The sequence below is a fragment of the Cervus canadensis genome, chromosome 9 (assembly GCF_019320065.1).
Source record: "Cervus canadensis isolate Bull #8, Minnesota chromosome 9, ASM1932006v1, whole genome shotgun sequence".
Taxonomy (NCBI): domain Eukaryota; kingdom Metazoa; phylum Chordata; class Mammalia; order Artiodactyla; family Cervidae; genus Cervus; species Cervus canadensis.
In genome coordinates, this window is record NC_057394.1 from 83,283,437 (window position 1) to 83,304,737 (window position 21,301).

The following is a 21,301-nucleotide window of genomic DNA, read 5'->3' on the forward strand; positions in this document are numbered from 1 at the left end:
TAGGACCTCCTGGAGTTAGACTTTACAAGTGCAGTTGGTCCTCGTTGAATGTGGATTCCATATTTGCAGATTCACTTTCTTGCTGAGAACTCTTTGTGACCCCCAAAATCAGCACTAGTGTGACTTTTCTTGGTCATTTATGGACATGTGCATGCAAGAGAGTGACAAAAACCATGATCCACCCAGCATGCTTGTTCTCACTACAAACAGATGTCCTTCTTACCATCTCCAGTGCTGCATTTTTGTGTGAAATGGGGTTCCCCAAAGTTTTGTCAAAAAATACTGAAGTACTTAACAATTCGATGATCTTGCTATTTCAGATGGCTTCCAGGTGTTGTGCCCAAGTGCACTGAGGCTAGAGCATGCCTTAGGGAGAAGATGTGTGTGTTAGATGAGCTTTGTTGAACAGGCTGCTGGCCATGAATCAACATTGTATGTGAAGTAAGGTGTCTATGCACAGAAACACATGTGAAACAAGGTGATGTATCTGTTCGTCCACCTTTGCACAGTGTAACTGTAGTGACCAGAGTGTTCGCTGATTCAGTGCTGGGTCAACTTTACAGGATGTAAATATCACAGATACTAAGAATTGACTGTTTACAACATGAGTATGTCCTAGTTAGTTGTACTCAAATAATGTTGCTCGTTTTCAGTAAAAACACCTTCACGGTCAGAAAAATAGGAATAAAATTTGGGTTTGCTATTTTAAAAAATTATTTGTATAATTTACTCTACTGATTTATTTTTGGCTGCGCTGGTTCTTCATTGCTGAAGAGAACTTTCTCTTGTTGAGGTGCTCGGGCCTCTTGTTGCAGGGCAGGGGCTCCAGCTGTGTGTGCTTCAGCCATTGAGGCTCCCGGGCTTAGTTGCTCTGAGGCATGTGGGATCTTGCCAGATTAGGGAATGAACTCTGTCCCCTGTGTTGGCAGGTGAATTCTTAACAGCTAGACCACCAGGGAAGCTCTAGGTTTGCTATTTTTAAATTCTTTATGAAGTTATCTAATGAAGATTTTTTTTTACTTTCCCTTTATTCTTTTGTGAAGTTTTCACAGATTACTTTTAAATATTTTTTCAAAAAATTAAAGCTTCATCTGATATAGAAAATGACCATTTTTCTCTGTATCCCCTAGGTTAGTAAAAGCTAAAGACATAAAACACTATTGCTGGACGCAGTTCTTCAGGTGCTTACCTACTCCCGTCTGAAGGTGGTATTTGACGTCTGGCTTATTTGGAATTCTTGAAAGAGATCTCCCATTACTTCCTTCTTTGAGTCATTGACAGATTGCTGGGATAACAGTCTGAGGTGGTTGTCCTCTGATGGAGGTTCCAGACCTCTGTGTTTGTAGCTTGAGGCTAGAAGACGAGCTGTAGACCAAACCTGAGAGACACCATTATCACAGCAAATACCAGCCCCGTGATGTGCATTTCTCTCTTGTGACCTTCAGTGTGTCTTCTGCGATTGTTTGTTCGCTTCTCCCTTTTTTTCATTGGACACAATGTGAAAGTCTCTGAATGCTGTTATTTATGTTTTTGAACATAGTGCTTGATACATAAGTATTCTGGTTTTCGCTGATTGGTGATCTGGTGAATTTGTGGATGAACAAATCAATGCAAAGACTGAATTGTATACAGTCGTACTAATTAATGGCAAACTTCAGGCGTAGTTTCTCACTGGCACGTGAGAAGAGTAAAGTGTCAGACGCTGCGCTCGCAGAGCTGCCCAGAGTCGCTCAGTGTGGACTCTTCCTTACCGAGAAACCCTCTGCTCTGAAGTGATCTTAGAACCCAGCCTGTCCACGCTGGGGACATGCTATCCAAGTCTGACACCCACCCCCGGCCCCCAGGTTTGCTCGCCATCCGCTGGCCTCCCCATGCGTCCTCACTCATGCTTCTCCTTAGGGCCCTCCTCCGGGTTCTCTGAGGCCCATTTTTGCCTTTCCAGTTTCTAATACAATGTCATGGAGTATGTACAAAGCCCGAACAGTTCTCTTCTTGACATAGACAAATGTCAGTTATCTTTGCTTGAAAAATACATGATCTACAAAGTGCTGAATGGTTAGTCTTTTACAGAAATGAACATTAATTCCTATTTGCCTAAGAATTTGAGTAAGTTAGAAAGCTTTTTAGAAAGTGTAATAAGAAGCCTGTACATGTTTACTGCAGTGTTTGAGTTGATCAGTTAATTTGAAGATGAGATCAGTTAGCTCAGTTGCTGATTGCTGATTGGGAACTTTGTTGAAGGCCAACGCGTGGACCTGTCTGTGGTGACTCGTCTCACTGGTGTCTGTCTTGTGAATGCCCCTTCCTCCTAGCTGGACAAAGACGACATGGTGTACATGGAGGCATACGACAGGCTGCTGGAATCCTGGCTGACGCTGGTACAAGACGACAAGCATTTCCATAAAGGCTTTTTCACCCAGCACGCAGTCCAGGTGTTCAATTCCTACATTCAGTGCCACCTCGCTGCACCCGATGGCACAAGGAATCTGGTGAGTTTTAAGCCAGGTTGTAGTTAAAAACCTGTTTCCTTGTGGGCTCTCGTTGGTCTGTTTGTCCCATCACACATGATACTAGAAATTTAGGGTGAGCTCTTTCCAAGGACTTGCTGAGAGTGCCAGGTGGAGAGCAGGCATCTATGCAGGTTCGTGTTTCATGGGCTGTGGCTTCTGGTTCTCCATTTCTCTTCAGTTCTCAGTCACCTGCTGTGTCTTGCTGATTGTCCAGTGACACCCAAGGTGTGGTGGCTCTTAGTGATGTCAGAGCTCCTCAGAGACGACAGGAACTCCACTCCGTGTGGGGAGTGGAGTGTAGGTGTGCACTGGCCATGTTTACCTGTGATTGGTGGGAGTGGTCAGACCCCCACTTCTTTCTCTTGGAATTTCCCCCCTTTTAGTAACTGGGCAGGCAGGTGGGCATCCCTAGCAGCTGCACTTGAAGGTGCTCCTTCTTGAAGGTCTTGAGGTTCTGTTCCTCAGCGCAGCAACAGGCTGGGTCCTAAGATCAGCTCAGTCTTTTCTTTCTTTCGTCAATAACAGACTGCCAACGGAGTGGCCTCTCGGGAGGAAGAAGAGATCAGTGAACTCCAGGAGGACGACCGAGACCAGTTTTCTGATCAGCTAGCCAGTGTAGGAATGCTAGGACGCATTGCTGCAGAGCACTGTATCCCTCTCCTGACAAGGTACACACGGTCCAAAGACACCCCATGGAGCAAACACCCTGTAGTCACATGCCCCGGAGAGCTTTAAGTGTTTAAAGACTGTAAACACCCCCGCCCCGGGCACAGCACATGGAACAAGTGGACAGAAACGCACTCGTGGTGGCGTTCCTTGGCTTGTACATTTGGAGCCCAGGCACCACAGCATAGATGGCAGACAGATTATGGAAAACGTGGTATGAGAAACATTGGACCCATATCAATAAACACCTGGAATAACTGGTTTTCAAATGCCTGTTGTAAACCTTGATTGTTTGTAAAGTGATGTTTTAATACTATGTCGTAAACAATAAATCACAATTCTTATAGCGCCATGAGAACATTGTGTATATAATAAATATTTCTGTATATGTGCTCTGTGCTAACATCTGAATCCACGCTGTCAGTAAATGGGAGTGATAAGTCGCTCTGGTCTTTGCTCTCCGAGCCTCATGAAGGCGTTGGTGTCTTCCCTCTTGTAGTCTGTTAGAGGAGAGAGTCACGCGGCTCCATGGGCAGCTCCAGCGGCAGCAGCAGCAGCTCCTCGCCTCGCCCGCCTCAGGCTCCGCTGACAGCAAGACGTTAGACGACCTGTATGAGGACATCCACTGGCTCATTCTAGTTACAGGTCAGTTGCTTGTTTCCTGGCCTGTGTTAATAGCAGCAGTTCTCGTGTAGGGTTGAACTTGAGACCTGGACACAGCTGCGTGTGTCCCAGAGCCGGGGCAGTGTCCTTACCGGTCCCGAACCACATGTTCTGTGTGGAGCTCAGTGCGGCCCTGCATTGGTGCCATCACTAGGTCTCACTGTGTCCTTGTTGCTGTTATTGATACTCTGGCTGTTAATTATCACCCCGTCTTATCTGTGAAGAAGCTGAGACCTGGAGACTGGCCCTGGCCATGCTAACATTTGGAGCCAGAGTGCTGGTCCTGGCAGTCTGACTTTCCTTTAGGGTCTTCTGTAACCATGTTGTCAGTGTTTCTGTATTTTAAATAATCAAAGGGGAAAAGACCTTACTGTTTGGAAAGGCGTTCCCAAATATTGACTTTTTATTGAGGTAGTAGAATCCATGTTAATTTTGCAGAATATATTACCAGAAATTCTTTAAAGGTCATAGAGTAAAAAGCCTACATGTCAATATATGAATTTTAAAATTGGTGAATAAAACATTTGTCCTTTCCTGTATTTTTGAGGATTAATTATCTTAGAAATAGAAAGTTTCTTCTCATCAAGCTTGAAATTAACATATTAACGTTTATTATTTACTTTTACATCAATTTATATGATGTATATAAATCAAAACTGAACGCGTTTATAGTGCAATTTGATAAATGTAGATTCTTAAGTGTTCATTTTTAATTTTTTTTAAACTGAAGGCTACCTCTTAGCTGATGATACTCAGGGAGAGACTCCGCTAATACCTCCAGAAATAATGGAATATTCCATTAAGCATTCATCTGAAGTTGACATTAATACAACACTTCAAATTTTGGGATCTCCAGGAGAAAAGGCTTCTTCCATCCCAGGGTACAACAGAACAGATTCTGTGATTAGGTAATATGACCTCTATAGCTGTGCTCTTGTAATTTATTCTGTTTTATAAATTCTGAGTTGATGAGTAGATGACTCGAGTGACAGACAGGTTGTTTTAAAGCTGACACATGAAAGAAGATAAAACTTGGAGAAGCCTTGAAACAAGCAAGGATGCAGGTACTCTGTGCATTTGAGCAGCGTCACTCTGCTGGGAACGGACAGCATGTCCAGGGCTGAGGAAAACAGCGTGAGCTTACTCCGGGTGCAGCGAGGCTCTGGGGGGACATCTGGGCTGATTGTCACAAACACATCCCTTGCCCACCAGAAAACAGTGCTAATGTGGGCTCAGGCACCCGAGTGAAAGCACCAGGACTGGGGAGTTCTTGGAAACCAGGTGGACGTGAGCACATCCTTGCTGTTCAGGAAGCTGGAACGTCTTTCCAGGGGCGTTCCCGTCTCTTTCAAAGCAGAAGTGTTTGTCCTGAATATGTGACCCTTGGGAGCCCTGTTACAAGATGGCAGCAGCCTCCAGAGAGAAAATTCACTGTGATCTTTCTAAGAGCAGTGGCAGATCTTCCATTAATTCTTGATGGTGAGGTTAAGGTGGGATGAACCTCAACTAAATATCCTCCTGAAAGCAGATTTGAAAACAGCAGTTTAAGTTTCAGCATCTTTAAATTTAGGTGGCTGGAAGAGAGAATAATGAAATAATACTGCGTCTGTCAGTTGCAAGATCAGTAACTCAAGATGCTGCCCCCTCATTCTTTTTATTTTAATGCAAAATACATAGATACCACTTAAACCTGTGCAATGAAAAATACGATTTTTAAAACATTAAACTGTTAAGCAGACGTCAAGGAAACGTTTGGGAATTTATTTCCTTTATTGTTGCATTCTCTCATTGGGAATAAAATACCCACCCTTTACTAGAAGACTCTTCTTTCTTCCCTTTGGAGTTGCTTGTAGGCCTTAGGTGAACAACTGGTTTGGATTGGTTTGGTTCATGGGGAGTGTTAATTCCATGGTGCTGTCCTGTTATTTTCCGTGCCTTTGTCCCTGTCTGGGCAGCACCCTCAGGAATGCTGTCCTTGTATTTTCAGTGCTTTTTCGATTCTTACCACTCTTGGGTATCAGTGTGGGGGCAAAACATTTTGGTATCTGAGAGCACAGACTATGGAGGGTTGAGGTGGAGGTGAAACAACAAAGAATCGCTATTGTTTTTCAGTCCAAAGAATTAGTGTGAAATTGAGTGGTAGGAGAGAATCAGGCCTTGTTTATTAAAAAAGTAGTTCATATTTCTTGAAGAATTGATCATTTGACAACTATTGAATCCTTACTATGCACCAGACACTGGTCTAGCCAAAGCAAACAGAGGCTCCCATCTTCCAGCTCCTCATGGGCAAGAGGGAGAAGTAGGAAGCGGGGGAATTGTTAGCCAGCATAGGAGCTGCGGGAAGCAGACAGGGCCACGGGCGCTGTCGTGTCACGTGATGTCACCTGATGCCACGAACGTGGGCTTTACCTCAGAGGCACCAGGTGCCCTGCTGTTTCAGAAATACCTTCTATTTACTTACATGAATGTGTGTTCTCAGTGCTTACATCCATTGAAATGAAAAGCAGGAATCAAACATAATATGGGCTAATTTAGAAAAAGAAAACCCACATTTATCTTATTCAGATACATACATCTTTGTGTATGTTAATTTTTTAAGTTACAGTATAATTGGCCTACAATATTATGTGAATTACAGCTGTACAGTATAGTGATTCACAATTTTTAAAGTTTATGTAACATTTATAGTTATGAGATTTTGGCTATATTGTACAGAAATTTTTAAATAAATGTGTTTAATTTATTTAAATTGGCATTACATTTTGCTTAGTTGTGTACTAATAAGTATTGTAATGATAACTTAATCCAGAGGACATCTTTAGCACAGTCTTATGGGAAATTTTTAAGAATGGTATTTTAATATCTTTATATACTTGTTTCAGAGAAGTGTATGGTATATGATCAATAAAGTGAGTATAAACATTGATTGTGTTAGGATAATATTTTTATGGGGAATGAAATAGAAATAAAAATTTAAGGAGAAAAAGAATATAAAGTTTCCAGTTGTTAAAAGAACAATTTGTTTATTTTTCAAATGAATGATGGTGGTGTCAGAATTCTATGATTATTACATTCCAATGCATACATTCAAGTGGCCACTGTAATTACTTAGTTCAGATTCTGTGAAGCTGCAAATTATATCATTTAAACAATTAATGGAAAAAATCTGATATGCCAGCTTAAAATGGGTTGTGAAATTGTTGGGTTATTTTTGTTCATAAACTCTCTAACTTTTAGCACTGTTGGCATAGCATTGTATATACATATATATATATATATAGTGAGACATAAGAGGTTCTGGGGACAGGACGTTAGAACCCACGTGGTGTGGGAGGTGGGGGTGGTGTCACAGGCCTGGAAGGAGCCGGGCAGCAGGGAGCAGCCATGGCAGGAGGTGCTTCTCAGTAGCTGGTTGGGTCAGGAGCTGAAACTGTCTATGAGCTTCCATGTAACGAGGGGATTTCTGTCCCGAGAGGAGTGGTCTTGCCTCGGCACTGAAGCTGCTGAAGTGGTGTCAGGATGGGCTCCTCCCCTTCAGTCCTTCGATACTTTGCCTTTTAGCCAAAGTCAAGTTAAATGGACATAACTTGTGTCCCCTCCCAAACGCAGAACAAAGACTTTTTTACTTACCCGCATATCCTGCTATGTTAATACTACACAGGGTATGTGTAGTATCTGAACCCCATAGTGTTCAGAAGGGATCATACGTGCAACATTTTTATTGAAAAATGCCATTACTAATCAAGTTTGTTAGAAAGTAAATAAGACTGTCAGATTTAGAGACAGTACTCAATATTCAGATGAGTCACTTAGCTATGCCCGTGTACACCGTAAAATAGCCAGCATGTGAAAATAGAGCAGTGCCAACAGTGGGAATTTTAAGTTGCATTTACTCTGTGCGGTTAACTTCACGCACTTCTCCATCTTGAATCTGTACATGGTAGATTCACGTGTGCTCTGTCCCCGAAGAAGGTGTCTCTAGCCATGACTCTATGTTTTCTTTCCTCCTGCTTCCTGAAAGGTCAGCAATAAGAGACACAGATGTGTCTCCAACCCTCTTGAAGACAGTTTCAGAGAGTTGAGAAACATAAAAGGGCTTTTAGGGGAAAAAATATGGTTAGACAGCCAGTAAATAAATAAATAAATACATGACCACCTTTTTGTGCCCACAGGCTGTTGTCTGCCGTCCTCAGAGTTTCAGAAGTTGAGTCTCGGGCAATAAGGGCTCACCTCACACACCTGCTAAGCCCTCAGATGGGCAAAGACATTGTCTGGTTTCTAAAGCGTTGGGCAAAGACTTACCTCCTGGTGGATGAGAAGCTGTACGATCAGGTCAGAATGTGGCACCGCTTGACTGGGTTTGCGTTTATGAGGATGGGAGTTAGAGAAATGAGAACAATTTTCTTGGTGATTTTCTTATCAGCATGTGAGTAATAGCCAAGCATCTTCCACACTGTGTGGACAGCGTGCTGTTTTATTAACTTTTCCTAGAGAGCATCGTGTGATTCTGCATACTTTAAGCTCTGTGAAGTTCAGAATACTATTTAGGAATGGATTAATTTACATGCTCTGCATTTGATGTAAATACCTGCCTATGTTCCTGTTGTGAGAATAGTTAATGCTAACAGAAAAGCCACAGTGGGGAACATCTGTGGGTTAAGAGTGTCCTTTCTGGACTTCAGGAAATGAATACCTATAGAAAATTGGTGCGAGGTACTTCAGGTTTAGTGCTAATTTCAGTTTGATTTCTCTGTGGGTTTTTCTTCCTTTCTTTTTCAGCAGATCTTTCTGACCTTAAAACATTTGTTTTCTCTCTGAAGATAAGTGTGCCGTTCAGCACAGCGTTTGGAGCAGACACAGAGGGCTCTCAGTGGATTGTTGGCTACCTCTTAGAGAAGGTCCTGAACAACCTCTCGGTGTGCAGCAGCGAGCAGGGCCTCGCGGACGACACGGTTCAGCTGCTTGTCACGCTGGTGGAGAGAAGGGAGAGGTGAGCAGATGCTGACCTCAGGCACTGCTGACTGAGGTCTGCCTGTCAGGTCAGGAGAGATTTTCCCACTGACGGACAGTCGCCCGGTCCTGAGGTCCAGGGAGACCCTGCAGTTTTGGAGCAGTGTTTAAAACAGGTGCCAGCCCTCGGGCCATTGATGGGTACTGTCCGTGTCCTGTTGGGAACCTGGCTGCCCAGCAGGAGGTGAGCGGGCTTCATCTATATTTACTGCCGCTCCCCATTGTTGGCACCGCTGCCTGAGCTCTGCCTCCTGTCAGATGAGGGGGCAGGAGCACAAGTGAGATGTGCTTGAATCATCCACAAACCACCCCCACACCCCTCCCCTGTCCATGGGAAAATAGTCTTCCACGAAACTGGTCCCTAGTGCCAAAATGGTTAGGCACTGCTGCTTTAGAACATGTATTAAACTGTTGGTACAAATGCAGAGAGGTCTCTCCCACATTAGGAGTAGAGTGGTCTAATTTGAATTTTCAGGTATCCCATTAGTATTACTCCATTTTACAGATGAGAAAAGTTGGTAATTTAACAATTACTTTAATTTTACAGAATAAAATTTTTAGTGTGTTCTACAACAGATTCTGGAAATGTTTTCAGTTTTCTTACTCTGTGGGTCCGTGGTTGTGGTTACTCCTGTCGTTGGCTGCTGTTATGTTGAGTTCTCACAGTTTACCAGGTGCTGCTCCTGACATTGCATGTGCGGCATCTGCACGTCTCATCAGTCTCAGTCATGAGGTTCAGAGCTGTTATTCTTGTTATCTTTATTTTACAGATGAGGAAGCTGGTAATTAAGGGAGATTAAATAAATTTTACCTTGACAAACGGCTAATTGGGTTTGAATACAAGACTTCCAAGTCTGTACCAAGTTTACCATGCTGGACTTGAAAAAGTAGTTAAATCCAGTTGTTTTCCACTTTTGTTACTGCGTGTCCATGCAGGGTAAGTAAGTAATGCATCTTATGTCTGTCCTTTCTCCCTACAGGGCAAACTTAGTCATTCAGTGTGAAAACTGGTGGAACTTAGCCAAGCAGTTTGCAAGCCGAAGCCCACCTCTGAACTTCTTGTCCAGCCCTGTGCAGAGGACGCTGATGAAGGCGCTTGTCTTGGGAGGGTTTGCACACATGGACACAGAAACCAAGCAGCAGTACTGGACAGAGGTAACGGCCCCCCTTATCTGCATGGCATCTCTGTGTCGCCCATGAAGTGAAAGTGAAAGTTGGTCAGTCGTGTCTGACTCTTTGCAATGCCATGGACTATACAATCCATAGAATTCTCCAGGCCAGAATACTGGAGTGGGTAGCCATTCCCTTCTCCAGGGGATCTTCCCAACCCAGGGATCAAACCCAGGTCTCCCACATTGCAGGCAATTCTTTACCAACTGCGCTACCAGGGAAGCCCTGGTGTTTCAGTGTCCACCAGGGAAGCCTTGTCACCTGTGGGGGTTCTGAAATAGCCCTGTTTCCAAATAAGGTCGTGTTCTGAGGTGCTAGGGGTTCAGACATCAGCATTTCCATTTGGGGGGATGTAATTCAACTCATGGGCTTCCCAGGTGGTGCTGTGGTAAAGAATCCAGCTGCCGATGCAGGAGACCTATGTTTGATTCCTGGGTTGGAACAATCCCCTAGAGGAGGAAATGGCAACCCACCCCAGTATTCTTGCCTGGGACATTCCATGAACAGAGGAACCTGGCGGGCTGCAGTTTGAGGCTGTGAAGAGTTGGACACATGACTGAGCACAGCTCGGATGCAATTCAACCCATAGCAGCCTCCCTGGACACAGTGTCTTATATAAGAAGGTTTCAGCTGGCACTGAGAGTTAGCAGTCTGTCATCTCTGTGATTGGATGCTCTCAGTGCTTGAGAAAGGGCACAAGAACAGAAATAGGCAATAGTCTGGTTTTAGAACAGGATCGAAAACCAGCCCAGTCCCATGTGTTCTATTTAAATTTATTATTGTATGTGCAGCTTTAAATAATATTAAGACATCCTCTTCATGGTTACTCATATTTACTTGTACCCAGGGCAGGTCTCAGTATCTGGAGTTATGGTCTGTGCCAAGAGGAGTTGGGAAGGAAAGAGACAGACTCAGAGCTTATTGGTCTTCACCCATAGGACAGAGGTTGGCCTGCAGCCCGCAGGCCAAATCTGACTGCTGTCTGATTTTATAAATAAAGTTTTATTGAAATACAGTCACGCTTAATCAGTTATATCTTTTCCTTGGCTACTTCTGCACTACAGTGAAATCATAATTAAGTAGTTAGGCCAGAGATAGTTTGTCCTATGAAGTCTAAAATATCTACACTCTGGCCCTTTATAAAGTATCTTTTTTCCCCCCTAATTGAAAAGAGATGAGAATAGTAGCTGAATTCTGTGAATGGCATTGAGGAAGTCATGTTTTTTTTTTCTTCTCAAATTACTGAAGGAAGTAAGATGATCGCATGGACTTACATGGTTTTTCATTAACATTAACTTCTTTATTTCAGTTTTACTGGGACGTGATTGACATACATCACTGTATAACTTTAAGGTTTGCAGCATAGTGGTTTAACTTACATATGTTGTGAAGTGGATTGCTGCAGTAAGTTTAGTTAGCATCCATCATCTCATGGGTAACGAAAAAGAAGAAGCAATTAAAGAGCATTTATTTTCTTGTGATGACAACTCCTGAGATTGCCTCTCTTAACCTTCCCACATCTCCTACAGCAGTGGTTAACTGTAGTCAAGTCATGTATGTTATACCCCCAGTGCTTCCTTTAACAGGAAGTTTGTGCTTTTGACCGTCTTCCTCCCTCCATGAATGAATGGCATGATTTCCTTGTCCTTATGGCCAAGTAATATTCCACTGTGTGTATGTCCCTCACCTTCTTCACCCATTCATCTGTCAGTGGACGCTTTAGTTGCTGCCTCATCTTGGCTGTTGTAAGTGGTGCTGCTGTGAATATTGGGTGCGTGTATCTTTTTGAATTAGTGTTTCTTTTTTCAGATAAATACCCAAGGTGGAATGACTGGATCATGTGGGAATTCTAATTTTAATTTTTTGAGGAACTGCCATACTGTTTCCATAGTGGCTGCACCAACTCGAGTTCCCACTGACAGTGCATGGAGGTTCCCTTTCCTCCACATCCTCACCGACACTTGTTTCTTGTCTTTTTGAGGATGGCCACTCTGACAGGTGTGAGGTATTTCACAGAGTTTTGACTTGGTTTTCCTGTTGCCTCATCATGTGAGCACCTTTCCAGGTGCCGCTGGGTGATTTGTTTGCCAGAAGTTAGGATCACCTTTGTTTTCTGTGCTTTTTTGCCTCCAGCAGTTAGAAATGTGGTGGAAAGTGAGTATTTGTCCAAATTGAAAAAACTCGTGAGTCATACGTTTAGAAAACTCATGCTTTATTTTCTAGGTTCTTCAGCCGCTTCAGCAGCGGTTCTTGAGAGTGATAAACCAGGAGAACTTCCCACAGACATGCCAGCAGGAGGAGGTGAAGCAGGAGATCACGGCCACGCTGGAGGCCCTGTGTGGCATTGCTGAGGCCACCCAGGTGGACAATGTGGCCATCCTTTTTAACTTTCTTATGGACTTCCTTACCAATTGCATTGGGTTGATGGAAGTTTACAAAAACACACCAGAGACAGTCAACCTCATTATAGAAGTTTTCGTTGAAGTTGCGCATAAGCAGATATGCTATCTTGGAGAGGTGAGTCGTTGGTCCCTTCCAGATCAGAGTTCCTGAGAGCTGTGTAACAGGGTAACAGACCCTTCCCACTGAGTGAACAATTATTTGAAATAATACTCTTGTGCCCCCAAAGCATTGTTCAAAAAAATTATTTTCAAAAGAGTTCAGAGGATGGCTCATGGAATGAATGTAAATTCTTGCCCTAAAAATGTTAATCATCAGTCATTTCTTTTGACTAGTATTTTACTCCTTATTCAGATGAAGACTATTTGATAAAACAGTTGGATTATGGTAGAAAATTGTAACCAAGTTCTCTATGGTGGAACCCTAGGACTTAGAATCTTAGGTGGCGATTTGTGTCTTTGTTTTGTAATCAGATGAATGTTTAGACTGACTAAGTTCTTTTATATTCAGTCAGCAAAGATGTTCCCGATTTGTGTTTTGTTGTTGTTGCTGTTAGATCAAAGTGGTGGTTTAGTTGCTCAGTCGTGGCCGACTCTTTGCGACCCCACGGGCTGTAGCCTGCCAGGCTCCTCTGTGGGATTCTCCAAGCAAGAATACTGGAGTGGGTTGCCATTTCCTTCTCCATTAGATCAAAGGAAACTGCTCAGAAGTGAGGTTTCATTTTGTAAATGGTGTTAAGTGTCATCACAGGTGCGTTGTTCAGTGGTTAGGCCAGGGCTGTTTATTCTAAGCTTTGGTACTCTGTGCTTCTGCAAGTTAAACCATTTTCAATCTTAAAATAAAACTTGTCATACAAGAAGTTGAAGTAGTAAAGCAGTTCTGTTGCCCAAATCATACTGTCTTTCTCGTATGTATTATCAAATTCACACAAAGTGTCAAATTTTATGTTAGACTACTAATACTTTAAATGCAACTGTAGTCTTATGCTTTTCCATTTTTATTAATGCTTTAATATAATTTAAAACAAATGTTAGAGCAACTATCAGAATTTAGAGTAAATTTATTATATCCAAATTTAAATGTTCTTTGATATTTATGTTTATTTCGCAGCCAGGTTCTCCCTCGTAGCATAACTTCTGCCTGCTTTTTTCCAGTCCAAAGCCATGAACTTGTATGAAGCCTGCCTCACTCTGCTGCAAGTGTATTCAAAGAATAACTTGGGGCGGCAGAGAATCGATGTCACAGCTGAGGAGGAGCAGTACCAGGACCTTCTGCTCATCATGGAGCTTCTGACCAACCTTCTGTCCAAAGAGTTCATAGATTTCAGCGACACAGGTAGTGTGTGCGAGGCTTCGGTGTGGCCTCCCCGGGAAGCTCCGTTCACATGGTAGGCAGAGTTGGTCTCTGTGGCTGTGGGGGCAGGGCGGGGCGGGGGGCCCAGCGCTCTGTGTGCCAGGCTGTCCTCTTCCAGGGACGGCAGTGCTGGTGTCTGCCCTTCATAAGGTTCCGGTCGGTGCCAGGCATGCTCATGTCCAGCAGCATGAGGCTGGTACCACTGCTCACTCACATGAGAGAGGAGGAAACGGCACAGAGAGGCTGTGCCACTTGCCCAAAGGTGCACAGCTAGCAGGTAGCAGGGCTGGTGCTCACATCCCCACATGGGACTCCAGAGGCCATTGTCTTCAGAGTTAGTTTAATTGACTCTCTCCTCTGTGTCCTCTGCGGTATGCCTAGGGAGCCCGAGCCTTGGTCAATGCAGCTTGGGAGCCACTGAAGTTGAGCGCTGGCACACCACTCTGTGAAGCCCTGCGCTGGGGCCTCCCCACCAGCAGGACCTGGGGGAAGTCTGTTAGCTCCGCTGGGCCTCCCTCACTGTAGAGGGGGTGTGATGGTCAGTGCCTGTCTAGTCAGGTGGGTTTCAGGTGGGTTAACGATGAGCTACAAGGTACTTCTGGTACCTGTTCTCATCACTTGCGGTCTCGTCACCTCCGCCGTCACAGGCCAGTGCATCTGGGTGATTTGACCTCGTGAGTACTGCTGTCTCCTCTTCTCAGAAACCTCCCAGCCCCTGGGCTCAGCACACCTGACAGTGGACACTGTTCTTTGCACTGGTCACTTTCCTGTCCACTCGCCAGTGGTTTCTGGCAGTCTCTGCCCTGTGTCAGGGCCCCGAGATGATGGACCTCCACTGCCCACTGTCTCCAGGCCTGGCTGCTCACGTGGGTGTCGGTCCTGGGGTTCCTGATTCCTTCAGGCTGGCACTGCGTCACCTTTCCTAGATCAGGTGACCCTGTAACGCCTCAAGCTGTTCTGACCTTTGCCTTGAAGGGCGTGTGTGACACGACTTGCTGAGGTTCAAGCACTGTGCCCATTGGGGTGTGGACATCTGAGGGGAGTGTGGACCATAGTGCGCGAGCCCTGAGCCCTGACTGGAGTTGAGAAGTTGGGAGGGACAGAGAGCTTTGTGTGAAGGGCATTCGGAGGGGCCAGAAGACCCCAGGAGTGAGCCGTGGAAAAGAGGTTATGGGTCACTGTGGACAGGCAGGTTTTCAGAATAAAAAAGCAAAAGGATTAAAATCATTTTAACATGTTAGAAAAGAAATTGAGGCCAAAATGCTCAGGATTGAAAGTATAAAATAAGGGTAAAAAGAATAGAGTAAAGGTGGGTAGAGTTGAAATCTAGAAGGAAAAAAAATGAAGACAGTTAAAGTACACAATGAAAAAGCAGCAGCATTAGCTGATAAAACAGATGGTAAAATTAGAAAGAATGGACACACTGGGTGAGATATCGAAGCACATTTGAAAGTGAGCCTCTGAGCGACGTTCCGGGGGGAACTGGCGGCTGCAGAGCCAAGTGCCACAGTCCGGGCCCAGAGCCTGTCCCGTGAGCAGGTGTGGGGCGCGGGGAGCCCCACGAGCAGCCCAGGCTTCCTACCAGTGGGACTGAGGTTCAGCAGTGCCCGACTGTGGACAGTAGGATCCTCCCAGCTAGAGCTGAGCCTCTGAAGAGAAGGACAGAATTACACTGAAAACATGGTTTTTAAGTAGAGGTAGGTTTTTTTTTTAACCCCATTTTTTTTCCCTCCTTGTTGTAAGTGTAATATCTCATAGTAGAAAAGATGTGAAGTATATAGACCGAAAAACCACCCATACTTTGACTTAATCCAGAGTCAGCTGTTTCAGTTGCTTTTTGTTAATTTCTCTTTAGGTTATTTTGTACAATTTTTTTTGTGGTCATAGTCCAAATGTAATTTTATATTCTGCCTTTTTCATTGTTAGCTTTTCCCTTGTCTTTAACACATCTCATGACTTTCTCATGGCTGCATGGTAACCCACCTGTTTTCCTAATATTGAACATTTGAAATACAGTTTCTTAGATGTTTATTTGTGGATTTTGGTCCTTTATCTATCTAGGTCTTAGGAGTCTTAGTAATTTATGCCTCATTTTTGGATTAAGAATAATAATTCTTTGTCATATTGGCAACTTAAAAAAAAAAACCCTCTATTTTATGTAATATTCCAGTATTTTTCTCCCTTCCTTTTCAGCTTAGAAAAATCCCATGTACCTAGGAGAAAAATGAATATTGCTGTGGAAATAATTTACTCCACAATATGACCATTGTGTCAGTGGAGTCACCATTACTTTTCAAAAAACGTTGATGAAGCACTAGTTTTACTTTCATCACTGTAGAATGATAATGTCAACACAGAATACCTGCACCCGGTGCTCAGACCCTTAGAGCGAAGCAGGAAAGGAGGACCCGGGTGTCTGTGTCATCCTCCCGTGGATTTGTTTTGTCCTGAGGCGTGACTCCACTTTCACTGTCAGGCGGGAGAGCATATCTGTCTGTTGATGTTGCAGCTGTAAGACCGCTTTGTTGTCACATTGCAGATGAAGTGTTCAGAGGTCAGGAGCCTGGGCCGGCAGCGAGCAGATCTGTGTCAGCGGCGGACGTTGTGTTATATGGAGTGAACCTGATCCTGCCTTTGATGTCACAGGACCTCTTGAAGGCACGTGAAGAGAGGAATGTCAACGTTGAAACCATGCGTGCTTGAACGTGAAGGTTCAGGATACTTGGGATACAAGTGCACGTCTGATTTAATTAAGGGGCCAGTACCTGTGAAGTGTGCGTGAAAACAGCCTGTGTGTTGCTATGCTGTGTCCTTCACACCTGGGCCTGCCCCAGCCCTGTGCCCATCGGTCCCTCAGTGGCAGGGAAAGACTGGGTCTTCTAGAGACCGAATGCTAGTGTTTGCTGGTCGCTTGTGTTCAGCAGATACAGTACGTTGTATGTGTGTAGTTGTACATGTAGATGTGTCCTCTGGTACTTCCCCAGCACATGCCCAGGCTGAGGGGCTGGGCATCAGGGTCCATCCCAACCGCTCCTGGACAAACAGGTGGAGAGAGCAGGGCTAACTCAGCTGGTCACGCTCCCTGTCTGACTGCACTGGGCCTTGTCTCCTCTCACGAGTCTGTGTGGAGGGTGTGCTGGTGATGAGGCCTCACACCCCTTCTGCCTCGCCCACCCCAGAACCATCCAGGAGTAGGAGGGAGAGGAAGAGGGGGCTGGGTGCTACACAGAATGCGGGGGAGGGGCAGACCCTGAGGAGCGTGTGTATACATGGAATGGTAGGGGAGACCCTGAGGAGCGTGTGCATACACAGAATGTGGGGCAGAGCCTGAGGGGCGTGTGTACACACAATGGGGGGAGACCCTGAGGAGCATGTGCTACACAGAATGGGGGGACACCCTGAGGAGTGTGTGTGTACACAGAATGGTGGGGGAGACCCTGAGGAGTGTGTGTGTATACAGAATGGGTGTGGAGAGAGACCCTGAGGGACGTGTGCAGTTGAGGGTCAGGGTGAGGGTTGTTAGTTCCCAGCACAGGATCCATTAGTTCGTAACATACTAGCTTTATTGTAACTTTTTTAACATCTTATTTGTGTCTTTGTGTTTTCTGTATCCTGTATGTGTTTTAGACAAACCATTAGAAGCTTGGTGCTTAATGCTTTATTCCACTAATGAAAACAGATATTGAACATCTAAATATTTAATATTTCTTTTTCAGTTTCCAACTCTGTGTAATCAATACTACAAATTAATCACATTTATCTGTGAGATTTTTCCTGAGAAAATACCACAGCTTCCTGAAGATCTTTTTAAAAGTCTTATGTACTCGCTGGAACTAGGAATGACATCATATCCTTTAAATGTGTGTCGTGAGCACTTGGCACTGGGGTAAGACGGTGCTTGAAGAAGCATTTTCAGGAGTTGTATTTTTCCTTTTGTTGTTCAGTCTTATTTCTTGAAAAGCAGTGTCTCTTAGCTACAATGATGCTGTGTTTCTTCGTGAATTTGCCTCACCTTGGCTTCCTTTCGCAGATCCCAGGGTCTCTGGTCCCTGGTCCCAGAGTCCTGTCTGACAGAGCCCAGTCAGTGGAGCTGGGCCCTGTTGCTGGCCTCTGATCTTAGCCCTACTCGGTTGTGTGCATTGCAGTCAGAGCACATGGAGACCCCTAGTCCTGGGCCCCAGGCCATGCGGGCAGGCTGGGACACAGTGGGGAATCCTCATCTCTCACCTCACTCAGCAGACTCCCATGTACTCACGTCAGTGCGCTCACTTCTAGAACAGCCGTCCACTGGCTGACAGCTCTAAGTGTTGTGTTCTGAGTCACGGCTCTCTGTGCTCGTTGTTCTTTGACTGTGGTGCTCAGAATGAGTTCGGAGGTTTGCCAGCTGTGCCTGGAAGCTTTGACTCCATTAGCTGAGCAGTGTGCAAAAGCCCAGGAGACGGACGCACCCCTCTTCCTCGCCACGCGGCACTTCCTCAAGGTGAGGCACTGGGCCTTCCTGCCAGGCGGTTCTGATTGCTTTGTCCCTGACAAGGCTTTCTTTCTTTCCACTGTGGTTTCTGGAGCTCAGCTTCCTAGCTTCCTCGGATACCACTCCTCTGTCGCTTTGTGTTCTTGAAATTCCACATGGTGACTGTACCAGGAATTCGATAATCAAATAACTTTATTTACTACAGCAAGCAGTAACATCTTCACATTTGTCCTTGGGTTTTTAGAAAACCATTTTCTTCACTTTTTAGAGTTACTTAATAAATAAGAATAACTACCACCTTCTTTTTCCCTCTTGGAATGGGGAGGGACTGAAGGGTGGTACGGTCATCCCATGTCTTTATTGAGAGGTGTTCCTCTGTCTTCCAGCTGGTGTTTGATATGCTGGTTTTGCAGAAGCACAGCACGGAGATGACCACTGCGGCCGGCGAGGCCTTCTACACGCTGGTGTGCCTGCATCAGGTACTGGTGTGTCCCTGGGCCTCTCCTGGCTCATGAGGTGGGGGTGGGGGTGTTGGACAGATGGGCTGCTTGTTCCTCAGGGACTGGGCGTCCATGCGTCAGCTCCTTCCTCGAAGCCTTGTTCTCAGTAGCTCAGGCATTCTCTGTGTTTATCTGACAAACTGTTCATAAGTAGTTACTTTCCCTTCTCCATTGTCATGACCATCCTTTGCTTGATGGCTACCCTAAAACTTGTCCTGAACACCTGTGCTGAAAGACACGGTCTCTGTCCTTGAGAAACTCACAGTTTTGCAAGGAAACGAGATACAGGAGCCTGGGAACCCCGAGGAGTCTGCCCTCAGGAAGCCTGGAAAGCCACAGTGTGTTGTCTCCTAGGACAGGGTGGACAGCTGTGGGCGGTTGGAGCCTGGAGGGCATGTGCAGTACCCCCTTGACGGGGCGGGGATGGGGGGAGTGCAGGGGTTTGACTGGCCTGCCCATTTTCCACAGCGCCCTGTCCCCCTTCCCAGTGGAGAGGTGCCTGTGGGTGTGGGGGAGGTACGGAGGCTGTGCATTTGCTGGGCCTGGGACCCAGGGTAGGTTTTGAAGAGCCTCACATGCTACTTAAAGACTACCTTCCTGCAGCTCCTGGCTCCAGAGGGCTCAGGGACTTCTCAAGAACTCTGCCATGCGTGGTGCCCAGCTGGGGGGAGGGGTGCTCCCCCATCACCTACTTCCCTCCACCGTCTTTCCTCCACCCCTGGACATAAGCCATTACATCTTGGTGGCCTTTTAGAAAACACAGGCACACGTTGTAGAAAAGAGGGCAGTGCCTCAGGCTTGGCTGGTCTGGCCCTAGAGCCACTGCTATTCCTGTGACTGGGGAAGTGACGTGTGTGTGTGTGTGTGTGTGTGTACATGTGCACGCTCATGTCTTTGTGTGTGTGTGTACACTTAATCCCTGTGCACAGGCCTGCCTCCTGGGGGCAGTTAGGCCAGCTCCATGACTGGGGAAGTGACGTGTGTGTGTGTGTGTGTGTGTGTGTGTGTGTGTACATACATGTGCACGCTCATGTCTTTGTGTGTGTGTGTACACTTAATCCCTGTGCACAGGCCTGCCTCCTGGGGGCAGTTAGGCCAGCTCCATGCTGGGGCGTGGGGTGCGGTGTGTGCCTCACTCCTCTTTGTCCAGATGGGTTTAGCATCTGGCCTCCCCACTTTGGTTCATGATGTCCTGAGAAACTCAGGAGAAGGAGTAAAAGCAGCTTTTTTCATGGCGCTTATCTTAGAAAGCTGCCCTGCATGCGTTCCCTTAACCCACACCCTGTTGGCCGTGCTAGGCTTTATTGTGGAGGGCGTCACGGGCAGGGAAGCCATGCCCACTACCGCCCCACGCCACTGAGCCTGGAGCACACCTCCCTTCTGCTGCAAGGGAGGCGGGGCCATGCCCCTCCCCGCCCCCACCCAGCTTCTGTTTGCACTTTGTGCAAGCGCTGTCGTTGCTGTGCGGGTAGGATTTCTGCATCGACCTCGAGGAAACCTGGGAGTCAGCTTGAAGATGTAGGGCCCAGGAGTCCACCATAAATCTACCCACCAAGAGTATCGTAAAATGCAAAAAAAAGTGCTTTGAAACAGCAGGGAGAGGTGGCGGCACAAGGTAGGTGATCCTTTGGGCTCTGGATGCGGGTTCTTGGATCTTTCTTGCTCAAAGGCCTCTGGTCTCGGGTATGTCCTCGACTCTCTTTGTGGAGAGCTTTTGTCTATAAAGCAGGGGTGTTAACAGAATCTGCCTCACAGGCTTGTTACACAGCAGTGAGTTACCAGTGGAAAAGCTCAGAGCAGGAAGTGTCAAGGATCAGAAGAGCTGCTGGCCTGCGTTTTGGACACTGCAGCCCACTGATTGGTGTTTTGTGTAGTGTCTGAGGATGGTCATGCTTTTATGTACTTATCTTACGGATGCTCTGTGCTCTTCTCTCTTCAACAGGCAGAGTACTCTGAACTGGTGGAAACACTGCTGTCGAGTCAGCAAGACCCAGTCATTTACCAGAGGCTAGCTGATGCCTTCAACAAGTTGACCGCGAGCAGCACGCCCCCTGCGCTGGACCGGAAGCAGAAGATGGCCTTCCTGAAGAGTTTAGAAGAGTTTATGGCAAATGTTGGTGGTCTCCTTTGTGTAAAATAAACAACAGAGCTTTATGCTGTACCAGACCCTTCCTGCGAAGTGCACTGAATTGCTGAGAGTTGACTAGAGTCTTGTCCTGTTCATCAATCCCACAGCCGCTCGGACTCTGGAGAGCCTGCCAGCTCGGGGTGTGATGTGGGGAGAGTCGGCTCAAATCGGCGTCTGCTGTAGGCGTCAGCCGCCGTGCGGCGTAGGGCTTGTACTTTGTCAAATGAAACTCAGTCTGTGTGCAAACACACGTGGGCACCAGGAAGTACATCCCCAGTGCCTTTTCCCTCTTTGACAGAGCATCAGGTGGCCGCCAGCGTCCAGTCTTGTCATTACAAACAGCTGGATGTCTGCTCGGCCACTGGCCGTTGACGGCACATCACCGAGGAGCTGGTTGAAAGGGTAGACCCTGGGGCCCAACCGTGGACCC

General features: G+C 46.0%; 1 protein-coding gene across 4 annotated transcripts in view; it reads left to right on the forward strand.

Annotated features, from left to right (window-relative positions):
* Positions 1-20,909, forward strand: part of XPO4 (exportin 4) — an 86,383-nt gene extending 65,474 nt beyond the window's left edge. For 3 of the 4 annotated variants that reach the window (XM_043477625.1, XM_043477626.1, XM_043477628.1), the window contains 14 exons: positions 2,313-2,489; positions 3,036-3,178; positions 3,676-3,821; positions 4,570-4,747; positions 8,012-8,171; positions 8,660-8,829; positions 9,830-10,004; positions 12,243-12,536; positions 13,574-13,754; positions 16,312-16,430; positions 17,489-17,619; positions 18,135-18,252; positions 18,630-18,722; positions 20,686-20,909. In XM_043477625.1, the coding sequence (XP_043333560.1) occupies positions 2,313-2,489; positions 3,036-3,178; positions 3,676-3,821; positions 4,570-4,747; positions 8,012-8,171; positions 8,660-8,829; positions 9,830-10,004; positions 12,243-12,536; positions 13,574-13,754; positions 16,312-16,430; positions 17,489-17,619; positions 18,135-18,252; positions 18,630-18,722; positions 20,686-20,883 (2,283 nt within the window). In that variant the 3' untranslated portion in view covers positions 20,884-20,909. Of the gene's footprint in view, positions 1-2,312; positions 2,490-3,035; positions 3,179-3,675; positions 3,822-4,569; positions 4,748-8,011; positions 8,172-8,659; positions 8,830-9,829; positions 10,005-12,242; positions 12,537-13,573; positions 13,755-16,311; positions 16,484-17,488; positions 17,621-18,134; positions 18,253-18,629; positions 18,723-20,685 lie in introns of those variants that run through there. The other variant, XM_043477627.1, reaches the window with a different exon arrangement.
* The last annotated feature ends 392 nt before the right edge of the window (positions 20,910-21,301 follow it).